At 39.1% G+C, this 24,401-nt stretch overlaps 1 protein-coding gene across 3 annotated transcripts; it reads right to left on the bottom strand.

Moving 5' to 3' along the window:
- Positions 1-287: 287 nt before the first annotated feature.
- LOC130179061 (HERV-H LTR-associating protein 1) lies at positions 288-22,943 on the bottom strand. 3 transcript variants are annotated; one of them, XM_056391791.1, is made up of 17 exons: positions 22,704-22,943; positions 21,745-21,894; positions 21,050-21,149; positions 20,784-20,922; positions 19,864-19,920; positions 19,005-19,085; positions 16,814-16,897; positions 14,820-14,903; positions 14,635-14,718; positions 14,449-14,505; positions 13,483-13,563; positions 12,768-12,800; positions 12,585-12,674; positions 11,702-12,238; positions 5,435-5,609; positions 4,577-4,659; positions 288-732 (listed from the first exon to the last, which is right to left on the bottom strand). In XM_056391791.1, the coding sequence occupies exons 3-17, from the start codon at positions 21,101-21,103 to the stop codon at positions 689-691; spliced, it is 1,683 nt and encodes a 560-aa protein (XP_056247766.1). In that variant the 5' UTR covers positions 21,104-21,149; positions 21,745-21,894; positions 22,704-22,943; the 3' UTR covers positions 288-688. The 3 variants fall into 3 exon arrangements, with proteins under 3 accessions (XP_056247766.1, XP_056247767.1, XP_056247765.1); XM_056391792.1 differs by lacking the exon at positions 21,050-21,149 and having other exon boundaries at positions 22,704-22,942; XM_056391790.1 differs by lacking the exons at positions 21,050-21,149; positions 22,704-22,943 and adding an exon at positions 22,317-22,384 and having other exon boundaries at positions 12,768-12,797; positions 20,784-20,911.
- Between the last annotated feature and the right edge of the window lie 1,458 nt (positions 22,944-24,401).

Raw genomic sequence — 24,401 nt, 5'->3', positions numbered from 1 at the left:
CAGAACAGCTACAGACCCAAGACATGCAACTGCAGTATCTGACAAATATGATTCATCCATATGTGACTATTACTACGAGCAAGAGAATAGATCTTAGAGCTTTGAGAGAAAGAAATAAAATGTAATTATTTCAACAGAATAAAAAAATGTTTTAATTTTACTGATCAAACAGCTGAGAGAGGGTTTAACAACAGATGTGTGGTGGTCATCTGCGCCACCGTCACACCTCACAGTCACGTGTCGGTCTGACTGACATGGAGCATCAGAGATGGAGCAGGGGCAGTTGGGAAAATTAGACCGATTTTTATTTTAACCAACAAAAGAAAATTCTAAATCAGTTTCTTTAGAAGAAACCACAATTTCTACCGCTGTTTTTTTTTTGTATTATTCCACATTGTTTTCCAAACCTTAGAAACACGACATCATTTTCATAAATAGTCCAACAGTGTTTGTACGAGTCTAAATCAAATCAGAGTGTAGACTATTGTGATGATGTCAGAATTTGACAGAATTTTCAGTGTGTCTTCCACACCCATCCAGATTTGGGGAAAAAAAAAAAAAGAAATCACCAGATTCCATTTCCACAAATTGGCCAGATGTTCCAGAGGTGTACTCAGCTGTTCTCTGTAGTTTCAGTCACTTCCTGTGAGGATGAACGGCTCTTTGTGTCTCTCTGCTTCCTCTCTGGTCACAGTTTATTGCACATCTTTGTCAGGCATCTCTGTTTCAGATCTGTGGAGGGAGGAGGGAGACAAATTCTTCTGTCAGCTGTGGGTTTAATGTGACCATCTTTAAAATAAGAAACGATTCGAATATAAAAACATATCGCTAATAATTCTGTACTGCACTATAACTGTGGTAAGGTGAAAATACCGAGGTTTCATCGTATTTTATCTGCAGTTCTGTTACTTTGACTTTCAGTAAAACTTAATCTCCACCTGCTGCAGCTTCCTGATATTAGCTGCTGTGACTCTCTGACTTCAAACTATATTATATATTATAATTATTATAAATAATCCCAACAGCTGTGACCTGTTACCTTTAGAAACTAACTGACACCTGAAGAAGTACACACTTGCGGGAAGCGCTCACGGTATATTTAACTACAGATAACCATGGTAACAGTACTGATGCTTCAGGCTCGGTCAGCAGTTAAATGACGAGTGAAACTAATCCCGAGTTGAACTTCATCTGGTCAGTGGACATGACAAAAGAGAAGTGAAGAGTCCGCTGTAAGAAGCTTGAAGGAGGGAATACCACCAAACTTTATTTCTTCACTTTCACTTTGTCCTTTCATTTTCTTACACCAGCAGAGCTTAGTATCCATCATACAATCCAACCAGCAGCATGTGCATGTTTCCACTTCACTGCTGAAGTTAACATGGAAATGACTTTTGTTCAGATTTTCCATGTTCTTCCAATAGCTGCTTGCCAAATTCTTGCAGGTGTGACCTATTTGAGATCATGTGCCATTCTACACCGATAATCGCTGTATATATTCATCATAATTGTGCATCAAGCTGAAGTGTCAACCAATTACTTTTTCCAGGTTGTCAAATGTGATGATTTGCTGCTTTAAATCACGGTGAACATCCTGAGTTTTTGAAGACGTCATCTTTGGCTCGGAGGAACTGGGATGAGAATTTTCACTATTCTTATTTTACAATTATAGAAATAATCACGAATAGGCTCCTATTACATCAACTTAGTGACCCTGTATCTGACTTGCTGGAAAGTTTACTCTGAAAATCCTCATGCAAAAACCATAATACTGTATCTGCTTAAACTAGAACGAGGTTGAAGTATGTGTCATGATGTGTATTTTGAGGAGGATTTATTAGAGGAGCTGTGTGATTTCTCTCTGTTGTCTGGGACAGACAGAGATTCAGAGCCAAGCGAAGGTGAAAAAGCTTTTAGTTTCTCTGCTCCTCACCTGGGGAACAAGCTTCCTGAACACCTGAGGTCTGCTGAAACTGCTCATTCAAATCGGGGCTAAAAACATGTTTGCTGCCACTTTTTCCAATGCAGTTTTAATGTCCGAACATCTAATTGAATGTATTTCCCTGCCTCTGTAAAGCACCTTGACTTGTCTTCAGTCTGAACGGTGCTGTATAAAGAAACCTGCCTTGATGTCAATTTCAATTTCAACTCAAACCCTTCTAAAAAAAAAAAAAAAAACGAGTCTAAAAATACACACTGAGGTCTAATGAGAGTCTGAAGGAGAACTGATACAGCACGGCGACTCCTCTCTCTGGCCTGGCGCTGGATGATCGGCGTGTCAGAAGCTGTGAGAGAGGCGGCTCTCTCTGCGACCTCTTCAGCCCATTAGCTCTGAGGATTCACGGCTGCGGCTCAGAGGCTCTTGCAAGAAGCGCTGCTCTAATGAGCTCTGATACCGGCTCCCTGCAACATGGCTGACACGTCCCCTTCAATACAGGTGAAGGATGAAGTGCGCTCCCCAATTATCTCCGATTCTCTCACACACACACACACACACACACACACACACACACACACACACACACACACACACACACACACACACACACACACACACACACACACACACACACACACACACACACACTTACAGCTCTGTTTGCGGTTCACTGTGTTTTAAAAGCACCATCATCAGACATCTCTCAAAGTCATTTTGGATGTTTTTGAACAACAAATGAACCCATGTGTTTAACATTATTGACTCCATGTTTCACCTGCCTCAGATTACGTTTTCTGTCTCATTATTAGCTAGTTGGCAGAATATGTTGAAAAAATACTGAACAGATTTCGATGAAATCTGGGGAAAAGTCAGCAGAGGCACCAAGGGAGAGGTGACTTGTGTCTGGTGTGGATCCATATTCAACAGAGCCACAGTCTGACACCATTTATAAAGCTTTTTATGTTTTGACAGAGAACTCCTGAACCATGAGGTTTAAAGCTTTTTGTTCTGTTTTTCTGGGTCCATTAAAATTGAATGAACAGTTTGACTTATTGGGAAATATACTTATTCACTCTATTGCAGACAGATCCCACTCTGTTTCCAGTCTTTGTGCTAAGATAATTGGCTACAGCCACACTAATACATTTTCATTTTAAAATGGTGTTTCACAACGAAAACGATCTCAGTCCAGACGAGCGTTTTAGCTCTGTACCAGAAAAAATCTCCATCCATCGGAAGAAATAACTGAAAGGGACGAAGATGGAGGGGAAAACAGAGAAGAATCAGCTCCCTCCCTGAGGGTCTGGGAGCAGGACCACTGCAGAGGACAGCCCTGTATTTGTGTACGACAACAATTCAAAACCAAACCAAACCAAACCACACATGTCCCATCTCCCCACCTATATCACTTAAAGCAAACTAACAAACCAAACACCTTCCACCTCCCCCAGTACTGTGCACTTCTCCCACCGATGGATGGTTCCCGGCTCCCCGACCCAGCCTCTGGTACCTGCTTTCTGCTTAGACCATGTAAAAAGAAGTGGGAACATTTATAATTCATTATCCATGTTGCATTCACCACTGGTAGTCGAGGAGGATGAGACCCAATCAGGAGGCGAGGCAGGTGGCTGCATCACTGTTTCTAGAAGTCGTCATTTGTGCCTGTCCAGACGGGAAACGCCACGCTGGAGTTTTCAAACTCAAACAGAGCAGCAGCGTTTCTCCAAGTTCTCAGTTTTAGGTGCTTGAAAACTCTGGAGTAATGTGGACGCCAGACGTGAATGTAGCTGAAGTGATGCGTTTTAAAACTGAAATGTATCAGCATGGATGTAGCCTAAAGATCCCTGGACATACAGTACATGTACAGTACATTACAGTACATGTACAGTACATGTACAGTACATTACAGTACGGTATTGATCTTGTCTTCTAACTCTTGGTAAGAAAGCGAATAAGCTCCTACATTCCTTCAACATAGACTCTTACATGTTTCAGTGGATCACTGATATATTTTTATCCACTAATATAATAACAATATGAAAAATATGTTTTATATGAAATTTAGTTTTTCATATAACAGGTTTTATTCTTATTAGTAGTTTGGGAAAATTTCATGTTATTGATGTCATGTTGCTTTGCACTAAAAAATGTACTTCAAGACACATGAAATCTAGAGATATACACTCAGCTGCCAGTTTATTAGGTGCAGCTAGCCAAAACTAAAGCAGGTGAATGAACTGTACTGCACCATGCTGACAGGTGTCCTGTTATTTTGTCCACCTAGTTTGTGTGATATAATCAACACCTCTGTAAAGGAGGATTTATTGTTTATCTGTTACGTAAGACTGTATCACTATTAGCCAGGTTTACCTAATACACTGAGGACTGTACCTTATACACTGGCTACTATCTAGTGTTCACAGCGGCTCGTCTCTGAGGCTGAAGCCTGAGGCTCTGAGGAAGCCCATTGATCTGTGAAGTCTCAATAAAGCTTCACTTCTAAAAAATGGAGAGACTCCAGTGTAAAGCAGAGGCTGGCAGCTGATGAAGATTTGCTCTGACAGCGCTCTCAGAGCCGCTAAGTTACTCATCTCGGCTGCCGCCGATCGATCGTACCTTCCTCCACAGGTCACTTACTTCTGGAGAAGGAGACTCTCCTGACCCGCCGACACACCTCAGACGTGTGCTTCTCGTACCAGAGGTGGCTGTCGTCACAGTACCTGCAGGACCAGGAGATCACTGTAAACAGCTGAGCTTCACATCAACACAAACCTAGAATCAACATCCGCTCAACAACTCTCATCAAAACAGAAAGCCTCTTTTAGATGTACTACAGCTGATTGGCTAATTAGCTATCAGCTAAATAAAAAGGTAAACATGACCGAACTTTTCCTCATATTAGAGACAGTTCATTGAATTCTGTTGAATGAACACAAATTAACACTGATGTGAAACTTACACTTTCTACTGTTCAACCCAATTTAAAGCATTTACACTGGCAACAACTAATCCCGTTCTTCTACAAAGCAACAAATCAGTGATTACCAAGTCAAGCTGGGAGCAGAAAAACGTCCACCAGAGTGATGAGACGTGTGTGTAAATATTTATTGTTTGATCTTTGTTGCACTGGAAGCCAGGAAGAAGACTCCTTTTACTTTAGGCCACGAAACCTACCAATCACCCCTCGTATCTTGACCGGATGGGTCCTGATTTAAAAGAAATCAAGTAAGGTAGTCCTCCAAGAGTGCTGACATTTGTTACCTAGGTGTACCTCATTAAATTTATTTCATTCCAGCATGTGTAGATGTTTTGTGGATGTCAGTGTTTTCTGTTTTCTCACTTTCCATACGAATTTTTTAAAAACTCTCAATGGAGGCGAATCACCTTCTGCGTTCACTAGTTTCTCGTCCAGTTTCCTGGCTCTCCGACAATCACGTCATTAAAACCGCAATGTGTCATCTTGATGTAGAAAGTGTCATTTGCTGGTGTGAAAACCTTTTCATGCGCGTCTTGTGGTTGAAGGGTCTGCAGAGGCACTGCGAGAAGAACTTGCAGAGCTCGAGGACGCAGGGCTGCAGCTTGTGAGCGCTGACCGTGGTGGTGGTGGTGGTGGTCGTCGTGCTGCTGGAGACCGACTCACCGGTCAGCTCCGGCCTCCTCCAAGGACAGCCTCTCAACAGACAGAGTGAGAGGTCACGTTAAGTCACAAAACCAGCTCTGAAACAGCCCGTTTTCTAACTGTATTTACTGTATTTCCAAACTGATCCACTTTCAGAGGCTCAATTACCTTGATCTGCCAAACAAAACCAAAGTAATTAAAACGTTAATTATCGCACAGGTAAGTTTGCACATAAAATAATAAGAGACCATAATTAACCTCTGGAAGCTCAGAGAGGTTTTCGTGTAAACCATCCTCACATCCATCCTTCAGATTCTCTCATTGTTTTCATGCTGCGTGACGTCTTTTCACTACTTAAATCCCCATTACAGGAATCACTGGTGCTGATGCATTCTAATCATAATTAATGCATTCCAGGTACACGGGCTGCTAATTACCATAAAAATCCATATTCAAATATGAATTTCAATGAGATACTTCTCCACATTCTGCAGCTATTCGCTCATTTTGCAGTCATCGTGCCTGTGGTGGAATCCAGGAACCTTTTGACAGTCAAATGTAAAGGAAACACTTTTCAATGCAAAGTTTATTTTTCTTTTGTTGTTTTTGTAAATTTCTATTTATTTTGCTGTCTAGAATTTATTAATTACAGTACAGCATGATTACAAAAAAGGCTGAGGTACATTTTATTTTATAAGATTTCACAAATGATAACACAAATGTATCGTGCGTTTTAATGGTTGTAAAATCATTCACATAAGGTGCCAGTCTGAATATTCAGTTGACATTTAGATATGTTTTGACCTTAACTGACTTTCCCTTTCGCTCAGTTGTGTTTAATTGTGAAAAATAAATAATATAATTATAAAAATGTGTTGTGCATCATTCGCACACCACTGATGTGTTTTTCCTCTAATATCCTCGCAGCAGTCGGCCCCGGTTCGAATCCCGCATCGGACGGCCTTTCGCTGCATGTCATTCCCCCTCTCTCTGCCTCCCCGTTTCCTGTCTCTCTCCACTATACTGTCCAATAAAGGCATAAAAAAAAAAAAAAAGCCCAAGATTCTGCAAGGCTGTGCGCACAGTACATCACCTTCCTGTTGTCTTGGTCACAAACCAAGGTAACCAAAGTATTATGTAGTATTAGGATTCATCCTCTGGAGACAATTAATGTTTGGTGCAAATTTCATAGTGATCCCCCCAATATTGATATATTTAACTCAAATTAACAGATGTACACATCATGGTGGTATTTGAGGAAAAGTCAGGGGAAAAGTCAAAGTGAGTAGGATTCATCCTCTGGGAAGCATGAATGACTAACATCAACTTTCATGGCAATCTATTCGATATTTGTCAATTTATTTCTGTCAAGAACAAACTTAGTGTTGAATCTCAACATAATTGAAACTCAAAGCAGCTTAACAAGGTGCAAAATAAGCATGATTTTAAAATAATTGTTATTATTACTATTTTAAAAGAGGGTCATTGGCAGTAAACAGACTCGTGGTTTGCAGCTCATGTCTGTAAGTGGGGTCACATGCCACATTTTCATCTTCAGAAAGCCACATCTGCCAATATTTACTTTATATCCTATCCACTTTCATTTATGTATGAGTGTTGTGTAATAGAATTCAACTTATGTGTTGTTTCACAAAACACAAAACGTGCAGCTGATTCCATTTTTCAAAAAAGTCAACACAAATGCAACCAAGCCTTGACGTGAAACAATCTGGAGCTGGAACAGAGCCAACACAGCACCAACACAGAGCCAACACGGAGCCAACACAAAGCCAACACAAAGCCAACACAAAGCCAACACAAAGCCTACACAGAGCCTACACAGAGCCTACACAGAGCCAACACGGAGCCACCACGGAGCCACCACGGAGCCACCACGGAGCCACCACGGAGCCACCACGGAGCCACCACGGAGCCAACACGGAGCCAACACGGAGCCAACACGGAGCCAACACGGAGCCAACACGGAGCCAACACGGAGCCAACACGGAGCCAACACGGAGCCAACACGGAGCCAACCCGGAGCCGCCATTTATAGTTTCTCATCACTGGTATATGCAAGAAATGTCAGGGTCAATCTATGACACGTCCACACACACACACACACACACACACACACACACACACACACACACACACACACACACACACACACACACACACACACACACACACACACACACACACAGTGCAGAGATGTGCAGCTGGGCGACAAACACTCATTTTAATGCACACTAATGACTCAGTGACAGATTGCAAAGGACACTCCAGCCCTTCTGTTAGTTGCTAGGCAGAACTCATTGGGGAGCAGCTGACGGTTCTACAGTGTGATGTCACTGCCATCTAGTGGTTCTGCTGGGAAATGTGGGCAAATTTTTTAATGTTTCATCTGCTGGATGAGTAAAAGGCAATGAAATAAATACTAGGATTCATTTATTCATTTAATGTGTGTATCAGTTAATAAATGTCTCAGATGTCAGACGACAGGAAGCATTTTACCCTTTAGTCCTCGACTGGAAGCTAAAAGTATATTCACTTACGATCTGGAAACTTGATTATGACAAAATATAAAAATGTTTCTACATATCTACAGTATATTAAAAATGACACATTGAAAGAATTTGATTCAAAATTGGTAAAAATCATGACATAACTGTTTTGCACAGCATTTTTAAAAATTAATTTAGCTTATAAATATCAGTCCAGCTGCATTTCACCAGCTGTTTGCATGAAGCCAACTGTCAACCAGCAAATCAATATATGCCCTCATCTGTGGGTAATCTGGGGCATCACAGAACAACCCAGGTACTTAAGTGGATGGTGGAGAAAGTTAAGAAAATACATCAACATAAATTGACAAATTTGCTTCCCTCAGGGTGTTTCTATAATGTCGTAGCTCACATTACATTTAAACTTTTTATTTTTAACTATCAACTGAAGTGTAATTGTACAGTATATATACACTTTTTTTTGGGGGGGGGGGGGGTTGCCTATTTTTCGTCCTTTTTAAAGCACCACTAGTCCTGACATCACAGTCTTTAAACAGGCATTTTCTCGATTTCTACATTATTTCTTATCTTCACTTTTTAAAGCATACTTGGACATAACATAACACCCAAGTGTTCTGTATAGCAAATTTTCAAAACAATCACAGGTCTTTTTATAATTGTCATAGAGCAAAGACATTATTTGGCCCAAATTCTGAAAAATGTAAGCCTACTTTCTGAAATTCTTCAAATATTTTGTGAAAACAAACCTTTACTGATGTGGATGAATTGTTTTGGTGTTTGAAATGGGTTTACCAAAGCCTATAGGGTCATAAAAATAGTGCAATACGTGAGTAAAATAGTAGATAAATGGATAATAAATGCCTAAAATGAAATTTTGAAACACCAGTGAGTCGTAGTGTTGTCTTTCACTCTACTTTAACCAAATCTTAGAGGCTATGAGTCACATATGATCTCGCAAGATTATCTAATGTAAAAGTGGACAGTCTACAGATTCTAACAACATTAAACCATATTTCTATGCTGTACTATCGCAAAGATATGAATAGAAACAGCCATCCACCTCAGAGGGTTAAAGCTACATGTGTGGATCAGGTTTAGTTGTGTCCCACTGACCTGAGGGGAATTTACAGGTTGCAGAGTTCACAGTCGTTACATATACAGCATTACCTGCTGGTTATGAGGTTTTTGTAAATAATTCATATAATAGATTTTAACCCTTTTCTGCATCTAACAACTATTCAGCAACTTCACATCTTTATTTTATTGTTATTTCATATAACACTTGGGATTGTGGAAAAGAAAAGGTATAATACGTACAATCTGATGAGAAGTGGTACAAAAACAGGATTTTTTGCCTGGAACCGAAGGTGATATTTTCAAACTGAGTCTTTTAGGTTTTGTTGATGTAGCTGCCTGTAACATTTCCAAATCCTTATATTACCCAAGAATTTATTTTACCTCTTTGATTGTGAACCATGCAGCTTGTATTGTTGTTTGTCTTTCTGCCGAGTCTCTTTGTCCTCCCAACAGGCTCACTGATCATGTAGCCGACAGAAAAACAATGAATATTTGTCCTTAATTTGCTTTTAACCTTTGCAGCTTAAAACCTTCAAAGCCTTCACATAAGGGTGGGGGGGGGGGCTGCGCCTGTGTTACCATGGTTACTATCTCAGCCTCTTGCAGGGCTTCCTCTCTCTCTTCTTCCCATGCTCTGACACAAACGCATGTTAGTCTTTCTATAGCTGTGAGGACACACTTTGACATAATGCTTTCCCTATAGCTGCTTACCATAACATTACCCATCACCAATAAATGCCTAACCCCGAACCACATTATCACCTGAACTCTAAAACAAAGTATTAAGCTTCAAACTGCTTCTTTGAACCATCACAATGATGGTGTCAAAACAAACATTTGTCCACACTACCATGGAAAGACATGTACACACACACTCCACACACACACACACACACACCTTTCCCGGGCTAAAATTGAATCAGTAAGCGTCGGTGTGTCCAGAAATGATGTGATTACAGTCATTTTCTGAGGGCAGGTCAGTCAGAGTCACACTGTCAAACAGAGAGCAGCCTCATGACTGCAGCTCTTAAAGGCTCTTCACGGCAACTGCTCCAATTATTTGTCATAAATATGTAGATATGGCATTTTTATATCTTGCTTTGAAGTCGTATATCAGCCGTTTGCTTTATACTCACTGCAGAACAACAGGTAGTTCAGTCGAGGCATTAAAGGACCTCTGTTAGCGTTTTCTTAACATGTGACATCTTATTGTGTGAATAATGACCAACCTCTCCTACTAGGAAAAGGAGGAAGTAGCGCATCTCAAAACCTCCTAAGAAGGAGATGTGGTGGTTTGTTGGGCATTGTCTCCTTTCAACCTTTGACAACCATCTTTCCCCAACCTTTACTTTTAATTACTTAACCTCACTCATACCTTACCCACACAAGCAACTGATCAGCAAAAACAGTTTCCAACCTGGTGTCCATCCTGTGGACGGTGAAGGTATTGCAAGTGGGCCGACAAATCATTTGCAAAACAGTACAATTTTATGTGAAAAGATGTAATCATAAAAAATGTTTCTTTAAATATATATATATATATATATATATTAAAAAAAAAAACTCCTTTCACACTTCAGTCTATCACTGCAATAGGCCAATGATAGGAACTTTAATGTTGTTGCTACCGGACCACGTCATATACTTGTTTGCTATCTCAAATTGACCTCTGATTGTGCGCTAACACATTACATCCATGGCACAAACTGAAGCATCAAAATAGATAGGTGATTAGCAACAGGAAGAATTAAAAGGAAAGAGTAAAGAGACATAAAATCAACAGGTGATCTCTCCTCTGTCAAACAAAAAAGAGAAATTGAGCTTCCCCTGCTTTGCATTCAGTCATTAATTTTTGATCATTATCATTAAAATTAAAACTGCTCCAAGACATTATTTGGCCGCTATATTGTTAATGGGTTGACATTTTTTAAATTTTCAAGTGGACCATGAGCTGGAAAAGGTTGTGAAACACTGATGTATGGTAAATTCTATGTGTTGTCTTGGGAAGCATTGATTAACAACCAATGTTGGCATCTTAGTATGAGCATTTGTCGTCACTGTTAGAAAAAAGTTGTCAACATCTGCCCACAAGCACTAATCAAAAACATCTTTGAATCTCCTTTAGAGTTGGTTTCCCTCAATAGATAAACTAACAATGTTTTGAATGCATTTTTTGAGTCGCACCTATTGGTGATTTACATATAATAACACCCCTAGAGTTGCTTTGCTGACATTTTTTGCTTGATTAATGTAGCAACAGATACTTACAACAGATGCCCATACTTCACTTGTTTTAATTAGAGTATGCTCATGAGTACTATCTGTGATTTTCAGGCTTCAGTCACAAGATGCTTGTGTGGATGATACCGCCACAGTTGTACCTTTTAGTCTTTTTGGGTGAACAAGCCCTTTAATTTCACTAAGCTTCATTATAATTGACCGGTTGACTCTTTATATGCAACACCAAGCACAGACACAGTGTCTTTCACAACTACTGATTTCCATAATATCAAACCAACTGATCCAAGAAATCTTTACCTGGTCTCTCTGTTTCCACAGACTTGCTGGGTGTTGTAGTTCTCCAGCTCAGAGGTCCTGTAGTCCAGCTAGCAACTGTTGCTCCCGCTGTAGGACGGGCAGGTGAAAGTCTCGTCGGGTGAGCTGTGGAAGTCGTGTGCTGGGTCATTGTTCTCAGCAGGTGTGAAGCTGTGGTCATCTGGCTCAGACTAATCACTGGTGAGGATGTCACTGTGGTCAGTCGCGTTGTACTTGCAGCAGCAGTTAAGGACACAGTGGTGACCGGTGGGGTGCTGGTTGGTTGCAGAACTGCTGTTGTTGTTGTTGGTTTTTGTGTAGCTTGTGACTGAGCTGTTGTCACATCTGGTTTTGTCGCTCCTCGTGATGTAACTCTTTGTTCCATCACCGTTTGTGTCGTCCCTACTGTCGTCTCCAGTCTGTCTGCCGTAGTTTCACTTTGTGGTGCGACGGTCGGAGGTTGTTGAGCTGTTGCCGGCAGCTGAGCGGTGGTGATCTCTGCTGTTGGAGCAGCTGTTTCTTCCATAGTACTTGGTGAAACTGACGAACCAAACACACAAGAGGAAATTAGAATCACTTCCTGGTGGTTGTCTGCCTCCTCCACTCAGACTAGTTTCAGGTTACATCCCTGTTTATCCAGAGTCAGAGAAAATATGAACCATTTGTGTGAAAGTTTATGTTAGTTATGGCTAAAAAGTGTTTTGTGAGGTCACACTGACCTGGATTCCCTTAATTTCTTTGTAACACTTTATTTTACAGGTTTATAAATATAATGTGGCACTAATTAGTGGGAAAATTGGCATTTTAATGGCAGATGTAACAGAGTGAGTCTGATCTTAAATGAAATGACCCAAGCATTCATCAGCAGCCTCCTGCAGAGACTCACCATGTGCAGTGGAATGGACTCTGCTGGTTAACATGGAGCTCATCCCAGATGGAGAGATGTGACTCAGATTTGTGGGCAGCTGGTGCCATTCTGCGGTTCGGAATAGATATTTGGAAACAAAATATGAATTAAACATCTCTTTAGTGTCTTATGGATCACAACAGACGCTTGTGACTGACTCACCGACAGGGAGACTGAAGGAGGAGATGTTACCTGCTTGAAAAGAAAGAAGAAAAGTTCAGTAAATTTTATTCATTCTGTGCAAATTCAAGATGACAAAGACCATATATTGGAAATGGGCAAGAGGCAAACTGCTGTAAAATAAAAACCTGACATATAGGATTTTTAAATCGAGTTTAATATACAGTAATAATAGCAGAAATGTGTTGTTTTAACTTCAGCATTGTTACCCACACATCTGTCTAAAACACCAGTGAGAATCTAAAACAATGTAAATGCTTTTCACCTGAGGTTCTGGCTTTGTGTTAAAGTGATGCTGCCACCTGGTGGTTTTGCTGTATACTGTCAGTGAATGACAAAAAAAAAGCTGAGCATGTGGCAGTCTCTTCTTTCTCCTTTTAAAACCTCAAGTTTTTTCTAAAATGTCACCATGAATTAATTTAAATTTGGAAAAAAACATCCTGTTTCACCTCTTCACTAAAACTATATGATGTTTTCAAACCACATGTTTTTATGGCAGCACCATTCCATTAAATTGTATTATTTTATATATCTTATGTATCATTTTAGAAACATTTCCCAAAATTACACCATAACAGATTTGATCTCTTTTAAAGGTCTTATATATTAAGGGATTTATTTTTCTGCTAATAAATTTTTGATTATTTTTAATGTCCAGTAACTGAAGCGAGGCTCTGAGTGTGTGTTTTAAACACACCTCTGTGAGGCCCTTCCACAATGGTCTGGTTGAAGAGAGGAGTGATGGAGGCGACCTCCCACAGCTCCGGCACCTCTCTGCCTGGACAAAAAACACACACTGACACTTCATCTTCATCACCAACATCATCATCCTCACGCCCAAATGACAATAATAATTAACTTCATTAATATCCAGGGAAAATATGCTTCATATTCACGTGTCAGTGACATGGTGGAAGAACCTGGTGTTCACTCCATGATATAGAACATTACATAATGACGGACAGTATATAGCAGTGTTGAAGAGGTGTTCCAAGTTACAATGTGACCCATGTTTGTGAATTTGAGTCATTAAAAAAAGAGAAAGAGAGAGAAATAAAAGATTAATAACATGATTCATTGAGGTCAGAGCTGGACAAATCCATTATCAAACTGTTTCTGTTCTTTCTCTCTCTTCATCCCTTATGAGCAACAGCAATCTGCAAAACCTTCAGTTTGTCTTTAGTTAAATAGCAGATACTGATTCTCTTAGTTCTTTGGACATCATTCATTTAACTTTTTTTTTCTTATTTAAATTTTGATAGTTAAAATTGGAAGATAAATATGATATGATTTAGTCTGGATTTTTCAGTTTGCATTTGTAAAATTCATTTTTAGAAGAAGAAGTTGAAGTCCACCATTACACTACTACTGGTTACTAGTAATTACTAATTACTAGTCTAAATGGGACTAAAAGCATTCATGCTTTTTACCAGGTTTGTAATTTCTCTATGTATTCTAAACACAAGGTAGATTTATTGTGTGTTAGCAAAAATATTTCTTTTATTTTTGGTAAAAAGGAGGTCAGGTGAGATGTATAAAGAGCTACAAAACATCACTTGCCTCTCAGGGCTTCCATAAAAAAAACAAATTAAACACAAGGCAACAGATGAAATAACTGATAAAATACAATAAGTAAAGTATTGTAGTATTGAGCTCTACTTACCCATCTTACCTGCCATCACACAGATGTAAATACAGTCAGAGTTGTTCCTCTGGCTCACTGACAAACACAAACAGAAAACACACTGTAAGTACTGTATATCTCATTATGAAGACCAGCCTGTAAACAACAGGGAATATATGATATGATAAAGATATGATTTTTTTTTTTCCATTTACATCAACATACCTGATAATATGGAGGTAGATTTAAAGAGCTCGTGTAGGTAACTGGTTGAGTTTCCGATCACATCCAACAGAATGGCTGTAAAGTCTGGTGAGAAATGCAGTTTGGGAGTCAAATGTTTACGAAGTTCACAAAAGAAAAATATTTTTAAATACTTCAAATGAGACCAAATGTTTAATTGTTCCTACCAGTTAAGTCGTTGGTTTCATTTGTGACACAGTAACAGAATCTTCTCCTGAACAAGTTGCTTTCTACACTTCTGATGCTGGAAACTGAAAAACAACAGTTGTGAGTCTGAAACTGCAACATCAAGCATCTGATGGAAATACAAGTTTTAGAAAACAAGTGCAGACACAAAGAAACAGCTCCTGTGCAATATGACCTGATTTAAATACTGATTTTAAGAGTTCAGAGGCATTGACCTAAAACTGACACTTACACTGTCACAGACACTTAAAGGTGAAACATGTAAGATCTGAATTTTAGTTTAAAATGTTCAAAAACTGAACTAACACCATGAATAGCATGTGAAGGGGCCACAGTGATGATGTCATGACCAAGACCTCCATCTATTGTATTTCAGAGATCTCTACTGAAATGAGCATGCTAACCAACTAGCTGTGACCTGTCCCGTGTTGTAATACCACTTTATGACACTAGATGCTGTGTGAGTCGGTAGTAGTCTAGCTAGTCTGCACCTCAGCAGGAGTTTTGTCGACACTTTTGTACATAGTTTTTTTCATAGTTTTATTTTTTAATATGTGTATCTATGTGTATTTATCTATTTGACTGTTGCAGTATTTGACCTTTTTATTGTTATTTCCTCTTAATATGTTTATTGGATACTGCACCAGACATCAGGCCAAATATCTTGTAAGTAAAAACCTACCTGGCAATAAACCTTATTACTGATTCTGCCTTTGTGATGATGTCATCATCCCTTCCTCATGCTGCTGTAGCCTGACACCATGTGTCATGCAGTGTCCCCTTGCCTTCATATTTTTATCGGTAAATAAAAACATACTGTTTGTATCACAAGTACTCATAAATTGTTTCAGTGCTATCAATAATTTTAACTATCAACAGTTAATGCACATATAAATAATAAATTATAAGGAACATGGGGAAAACAACAACATGATTAACTGGACAGGGGTGAAGAAGTGAAATGCTGCCCTCTATGGAAGTGGATCAAGTAACACGATCTTACACATTACACCTTAAAACTGACAGAGCCTGAATTTAACAGATAATCCAGAGTGAAGCTGTTTTCTTGTTTAAATCTCCAGTGTGTCTGAAAGTGTCTCCTAACACGTTTCAACAGACTGCCTCAGCTTTCTTATTCGTGTTTTATCAGGATTCCTACACCTTTTGGACATCCAATTTAAGGACATTTCAAGGACTTTCCAGGCCAATTTACCTCAAATCAAGGACCCAAAATGGCACAGTCTGAGAAATGGATAAAGGTTAATTACACAACATTGTGACAACACAAAGAATTTCTACAATGAGAACTAGCAGGAGCTCACAGACAACAATTAAAACAGAAGTGTGAACACTTTTCAATTGTGCAGTGATGACAGACTTACTTTCTGTAACACACTGCAGCAATACAAGTCAAACAGCTGAGACACACATATCCTGTGTTCTATTGCTAAGTAAAAACAAACAAATATCAAATGAACTTCAATTTCTATTTTTGCACAATATAATAGACCCACTTTAATTTAAGTCTATTTTCAAAAACTTTCACAACCTTGATTTTTTTTTTCAACTCCACAAACTTTAAATGATTTCAAGGACCCTTGGAAACCCTGTCTCATTCTTATTTAACAGTTTTAACTCAGTAATACACAATAAACTGCACCCATTGGATGAATTTATTATAAAACACCCATTCCTTTCACTGACTCAATAAATTAGTTTTAATGCTATTATTTTGAAATCCTTATTACATGTTCAGACCTTAAAACCTTGTCGCTGATGCAGTTTTAAGTGTTGTACACTACAGGCAGTTACCCACTCACACCACAAGATGGCAGCACTGACAAAGTTATATTTATTATAGACTCATCTCAGCACAGTGCCACTACAAAGTATGGCTGATTGGTTTCTGCACTTTAATCTCTTTAGTCTCTGAGCAGCTTCAGGAGGAGGAAGTTCATATGAAGTTAATACTTACTGTTGTAGACCAGCAGGGTGAGTTTATGGAGAGCCAGAGAGCTGTAGGACGTCACGCTGAGGAGGGAGAAGAGCTGACGGGAGCCTAGGGGACAAGGAGGGTGAATATTATACTTTAGACAGTATCTGCATTGTTAAAGTTCAACATACGTTCAGGAAACTAAAACCTCAAAACCACTTGGTTAAGAAAAGTGAAAGATTGAAAGGTTATGGGTCAGTCATTAAAATCTCACAAATGACTTCTACTTGAATGAAAAGTGCCACCAGTGTCAGAGACAAACACCTACACTTCAATATAGGAACGTCAAGACCACCACCACTGAACGTCATCACTGACTCTAAAACACTTAATCAATGCTTGTGACTCAAACCTATGATGGACCAGATTTGACCCACAAAATATTACATTGAGACGGGAAGAAAAACTGATGCAAATCAGGGCATAATTTATGGATTTGGTTTAATCCACAACATTTCAGCCTCCAGTCAGGCTCACTCTTTTCTACAGATCACTTTAAAGACATTTTCAGTGATGATGTAGCTCATATGGCAGACAGGTGGATCTGTGGAAGTCATCTCTTACATGCTTAATGAATTATGAAAAAATTACAAATTGATTGGTTGGCAAGTACTATGTAAATAAAAGAAATATTATTATCATCATCATCATCATTGATTAATTCACAATTTTTTCTTTTCTTAACTAATTTTATTAACCATTGCTGCCTGAACACCAAAAACGCAAATAGCAACGTTTTTTCCAATCTTTTATTGTCCAATGTTGGTGAGCCCTTCAAAATTGTAGCCCCAGTGTCCTGTTCTGAGCAGAGAGGAGTGGCACCCGGTGTGGTCTTCTTCTGCTGTAGCCCATCTGCTTCAAGGTTCCACGTGTTGTGTGTTCAGAGATGCTCTTCTGCATACCTCGGTTGTAACGAGTGGTTATTTGAGTTACTGTTGCCTTTCTATCAGCTCCAACCAGTCTGGCCATTCTCCTCTGACCCCTGGCATCAACAGGGCATTTTCACCCAGAGAAGTGCTGCCCACTGGATATTTTCTCTTTCAGACCATTCTCTGTAAAACCCTGGAGACGGTTGTGTGTGAAAATCCCAGCAGTTTCTGAAATACTTAGACCATCCCGCCTGTCACCAACAACCATGCCACGTTCAAAGTAACTTAAATCACCTTTCTTCCCCATTCTGATGCTCGGTCTGAACTTCAGCAGGTCGTCTCGACCATGTCTACATGCCTAAATGCACTAAGTTGCTGCCATGTGATTGGCCTACTCTATATTAGCATCAACGAGCAGTTGAACAGGTATACCTAATAAAGTGGCCTGTGAGTGTATCACTATCGATATAGGGACATATATTACATTTCTGTATTGGTAGAACTAAAGTCACATTTACATTTCTGGAATGGAAACAACAATTTTGACGGTTGAATATTAAGTTTTGAAATTTTAAAATAGCTGGACGATGGGATTAGCTCAGTTTTAAAACTAAGATTTGAATGTCTTTAATAAATTTAATAAACTTCAACCTTTCATTAATTTTATGAAAACTGAATTTAAATTTAGTAGCCTATATCTTAGCCCTGCAGAACATGTAAATATGTCATATACAAAACCTTTAGGAGGCACTTACATTTAACTGCTTTGTCAGGTAATTTACCCTAAATGTCACAAACCAGGTTTTTAAAGGTCAGTTCACTCAAATCTCCAAAAACAGCATCTTTACCTCCAGTGTTATCAAGCAATGCAGACGTTTATATTACATTGTGAGGCTTTGCAGAGTCCAGGTGATGGTTGAACAGAACAACAAACATGTGTCTTAATATTATCAAGAGTAACAGTGACACAGTTTGTGGATAAATATGTTATTGCCCATTTTTTTTGGTGCTTTGAGCAGCACTGAGTTAATTCCACTGCCATTGTGTTGAGCTGTTTTAGAGACAGACATCTCATAACCTCAGCCAATAAAACTGCATATGTGAACAGATACCAGAGGTTCATTTGGAGACTGGAGTGAACTGGTCCTTTAAAGCCGATATTTTATGACACTAAGCAGCCGTTTGACCTCTGTAGGAAAAAAAAAACAGAGGAACAGACTGACGCTGTAGCTTAATCATGGCATACATGAAAGATTTACAGCTCAGAATTGATCCTCCACTTGAATGATATTATGACAACGTACCCGATTGGCTTGAATTTATTAAAGTATTGACCAGGGGAGTGAGGTCGATGGCAGCTGGATCGATGAGCTCTGCTGGGATTTCTGGGAAATGAAAGCAGACAGTTAGGTCAATGGGAGCTTATTCTGCTTTTAATCTCTATTATGGAATTAGCAGCGTCAGCAAAATGTGGCAGTGTAATTGCAAGATGTAGTAAAATGACAGAAATGTGACAGTAACCCAGAGGGATTAGCCCTTGGGGTGGTGGTTATTTAAAATAACGTGGTCAGTGTAAGGGTTAGTCTCATATATTGATCCTATATTGGCATTTTATTAATTATGGATATGTGTCTTTATTTTTATAATCATCATTAGTGCAATCTGATGGATAATTAGACCATGGCTGCAGGAACAAATGGATTTTGAGTTTTGATAAGATCTTTTAACAGTTTTCCACATTGACTATTTCATGTTCTTAGATTCTGAAAAAGATTCTAACTCTAATCCACGATTAACTGTCATTCAATAATACATCACACACTGTATGATGTATTATTCTGACATTGAAAACTCACTTCTTCAAAAACAAAATCATTTAGCACCATCACCAGTAATAAGTCCCTGATAAAATGAGATTTATTACTAACTCATAGCATTACTAATATAAAAGGATCAAGTTAAAAAGACAAACAGAAAAACTATTAACAACATGTCAAAGTGTGAATAATTGAGCTTGTGTGTCAATAAAAACCTGTGTTTCTTTGTCACTGTGACTTGTTCACGCTCAGTTTTCTGGACAGGGATTTGTTGAATAAGACAGTGGATTGTTGTGTGGACTGACATCAGCAGATGAAGCCTACAATAAGATGAAACGAGAATCACCTGTAGTGTCCAGGATGTCTCTTCTGTGCCTGTCTTCCTTCTGTCTGTGTCTTAATGCTGCCGGGAGATGAAAAGGAAACTACACTTAAAAATTAAAAATTTTAAAATGTTTAGTAAATTATTGTTATCCTGGTGAAATAAAGTAAAACTGTAACTGAAATCAAAAACCAGGTTCTCCAACACTGAACAGTCCCTCAACTTACAAAGCTGCAGCCTTCACAACATCACCTGTGAATTGAACGCAGCTTAATTTCTTCAGCGTTGATCTGAGCTTTATTCTTAACCACAACTCCCGTACACTGTAGTGCAACCCAGAACACTGCATTTTCAACTGAATTTCATTGAATTGAAAGGTTTTATGGGTAGTTTTTCTATTGAAGGGGCAAAATATTACACTATAATAAGAATAAGAATGATAATAATAATAAACTTCAAACCATCAATAAAAAATGATCCATCAAATCCAAAAACAGAATAAAACTCAGACATAAATCAAATGAATTCACTAACAATTACATGAAATAAAGTGGAGCTAGGCAACTAAAACTATATATTAAAAAAATCTAATAAAGACTTTTTTTTTCTTTCTTTTTTTAAACAACATATTTTAAGGAGATATTCTAAGGAGCCTCAGATCTTCAGGCCGGGGGTGGGGAGCCCTGCCCGAGGATCTGAGGCTGTGCTCAGGCTGAAATGTATGATAAAGATGTGACAATATCAAAGCAGGTGAGACTGTCTCAAGATTAGTTCAAGAAACATTCTTCAGTCACAACTATTGGGACTTTACTGTATATATAAAAGGTCACAGTTTCCCACACCAAAGGACCTCCAGTATTTCAAAAACATGACATGTTTATAAAAGATTTTATAAAGTCGAGACTACGAAACTAAACTGAAAATCAGGATATGTTCAGACCTACCTTGGCTGAAAAGGATGAGGAGTAAAATAGTAGTAGCACAGATGATAAAGCAGAGACGTGGATAATGTGTGGCTCTCTGTAAGCCTGCCATGGCCCTGCTGAAGTCCTGCTGAAGTCCTCCTGAAGTCCTGCTGAAGTCCTGCTCCAACCACAACACCCAAAAACACACAAGCTGGATCAACGTTTCTCCCGTTTCAGCTGCTCCACCTGCAGGTGTCTCAGGTAAATTTTGAGCCGAGGTCAAACAGCTTCCAAAGGTTACTGACTTTTGTGAATGTGTGTGTGCAAAACATCCTCTGCTCCCTACACAATGATGTCATCAGGATGTATCCCCACCACTGCCATCAGTGGACATTCACAACACCGCTGGAAATACAAACTATTCTTAATAAGAAATACTTTAAAATTTGGATAAAAAAATTATTAACTGCATAATTGTCTAATTTTCCCCCTGCTCTCTGTCTTGTTGGCTGCAGTAAAAAGCCTTTTCATCCATTCAACCATTAACAGCAGCAGCTCTATTAACATTCCAATAGGAAAACTATTTGTCATCCAATAAAAATTGATTTTTAAAAAGGGAAGTCGATAACACATTGACGAATCATGAAGTACATCCACGAGACAGATTAAATGGTGATGTTTTAACATTAACTACAGAAAGTGTATTATTGGAAGGGTACAAATCATTACATTGATGGAATAAAATAGGTATCCAGAACCAGGCTCTTTCAGGCATCAATAGTAAAACTTATCATTTAGAACCTGTAATGTAACTCATGAGTTTGAAATAAAGACAAAACAAAGAGGTAAAGAGTGACTGAATTCAAAGGCTGATACTTGGCAATCTATTGAGTCTGTTGTTTTCACCCACTCTTCAGTCCAAGGCTTCAAACTGTGAGATAATTCTATTATTTACACACCCTCTGATCCACTGAGAGAAAAACCATCAAACGCAGCTCACCTGCTCCTTGAAACCTCCCGTAAGTTTCGCAGCGCCGTCGATGCCCCTGCAGCAGCAAACCTCACCCAGTGTATCACACACCTACAGTCAGATAAGGACCAAACGATGCCTGTTTTCCCTCCTCTCTGAACAGCAGCAGTTGGCAGAAGACTGGCAAAAAAAAAAAACACACACACACTAAACATGGTGTCTGGCTGCAGGCTGGGCACTGATCCCAGACCCGACCCAGCAGCTCCACTGCAAAAAATACCCAACTTAAGGTCATAAACATGGACTCAAATTCAGCTGAAATTCATCACTCTATTGTACAATCAGCAAAAAGTTTCATAAGTTGCTATACAGTGTAATAGAGTGTTAAGTGTACTTCCCAGAGATCACATGATACCATGGCAACTTTTTCCAGAGTAGAGGCATTCCTCTGTTAATCGTGCAGTTAGATTAAACTTCACACTGAAATACAGTCATTTAAAAGCAGCTGGATGGTGAAACATAATCTAGATGTCTAAAAACCAAAAAGCTGATTAAGTCTTTTAACCTGCAACTCCCTCTCAGTGAGACAGGGCTGTGATTACCTGGATTGAAGGTGCACAATGCGTTCCTGCATGACGTCACTTCTGTTGACGTTCGAAGTAAATACCAAACGAAACAGAGCAAACCCCCTAGTGTTTGATTGCCGTTTGTGACACCTGTGTTGTCTCCAGAGACCGCGCTTTTTCACTGTATTCAGGGGGCAGGCAGCTAGGCTGCTAGCGGATCAAGGGGAGATGCCTATGATTTGAGACAAAAATAAAATCGCGCTGAAACCATGCAGGAATGCATATTGCACCTTTAAGTTGGGTTTTATCAACACAGTGACAAAGTGTGAATTTGTTTACACACAAAAGATGGCAACTCAAGCCTGTGGTGAAAGGTTAGCATGGTTACTCTTGAACTGTGTAGTATGTACGCAGTTTACTCACTAGCTCCCGACGGGTTAGCGTTGTCCCAAATCAAACGCTGTGTCGTGCACTCCCCGCAAACGACGACCGCAAAAGTCAGGTGACCGCGATTATCGCCCACCTGCCGGCTGCTCAGGTAACATGACTTCAAAATGAACGTTTTACTTTCCTGTGTTTGCCCCCTGTGTCATGCCACATGAAAATGAAGCCACCATTGCCGCCAACTTTTCTTCAGTCGTCATTTACTCACGTTTCAAATTGGTTAGTGGCCCCTCCCCTTCCGCTCTTTAGCCAAGATGGCGACCGTTGAGGCGGTGAAGTGTCCATCAATTTGCACCATTACAACTATGATTTACACTCAAGCAACACAGTGCACTGCATCTGCTTTGAGAACAGACCTGAAGACAACCTGAACCACAGTGGCTTAGAAGCAGTTTGTCTTCTAATGACATTAACACATGAAGAGTGTCTTTGTCTTCATCTGTAGTTCTGGGTTTCTTTCTTTTATGTTGCTTCTCTCTGAGCCCCTGTTGTAACACTATCAGTTTATGCATTTCATGATATTTTACATATGAAGCATGATGCAAGAACCTTACAGCTTCATACACTTACTACTTTCTACTAATGATTTCCTGTATATCCTCTAGAAAAAACAACATAAACACAGACTCCACCCATACATATTCCCATCAAAATAAAATAAAGCAACAGTACATAAAAAGAGCTGTGGTCCTTTGTAGCTCAGATTTCACTCACTAATGTAGCATCAAAACCTATTTCAGTGTTAGAGTGTTCTGCATCAGTCCAAATTTATGGATGCCCCAAAGTCCTGAAATGTGACTTTATATATATATATAAACTGTTTACTGTATATAATTCTTTCAGGACATCAGATGTTATCTATTCCTTTTACATCAAACAAACATGTTCCTGTTACCAAGCATTGCAAAAGGTTTTCTTAGCATCAAACAGTCCATATTTTTTAATACATTAGTAATAATAGTGTGTGTTTGTCATGAAAAATGCTGAGTCACAGTTTCTGTCAAGGCAGCTTCGAAAACACAGAGGTGTTGATATTTGTATTTTTTTATATCTGTATTCGTGTACACCCATTTCTGACCTTTTTACATATCATTTAAAACCTATTAAACTCTCTTTAAAAAGTTACTCTCAGCTGATGTTTGATTGATTTTATTATTTATTTTTTTCATGACTTAAATGTTTTCAAAATTCGAAACTTTCATAAAACTTGAGCGGTTTATTTTACAGAATGAAACCAGCTGTTGTTATAACGTTATTCAGCCTGATACAGTATCAATTGGCCTGTTAAACACTGACAAAATAATGTGTTGGACATGTCACTGCCAGGACAAAACTTTTAATTTATTTTAGGAAAGAATTTAACTCAGAATAGAGGACATTTTTTACAGTGTAGCTAAATGGCTGTAATAAGCCGCTGGAGTGTCATATGAGCCGTGGGGAAGATCAGTGAATAAGAGGAGTGAATGCGAGTCTTTAATGACAAGGGATTGGTGGGCACTTTGGTCGCCTTGGCAGACACATTCAGGCACATTCAGGCACACAGCAGTAATTGGCAGAGGAGGAAACGGGGCTGCTGAGGGCCTGGGAACAGCTGCCCCCCGGGAAAAGATACACAGACTTTTAGCTTATAATTATGACAAGAAGGAAATAAAATGAACTAAGGAGGAATGAAATAAC

The sequence above is a fragment of the Seriola aureovittata genome, chromosome 12 (genome assembly GCF_021018895.1).
Source record: "Seriola aureovittata isolate HTS-2021-v1 ecotype China chromosome 12, ASM2101889v1, whole genome shotgun sequence".
Classification (NCBI taxonomy): Eukaryota; Metazoa; Chordata; class Actinopteri; order Carangiformes; family Carangidae; genus Seriola; species Seriola aureovittata.
This window is presented reverse-complemented; position numbering and strand designations above follow the sequence as displayed.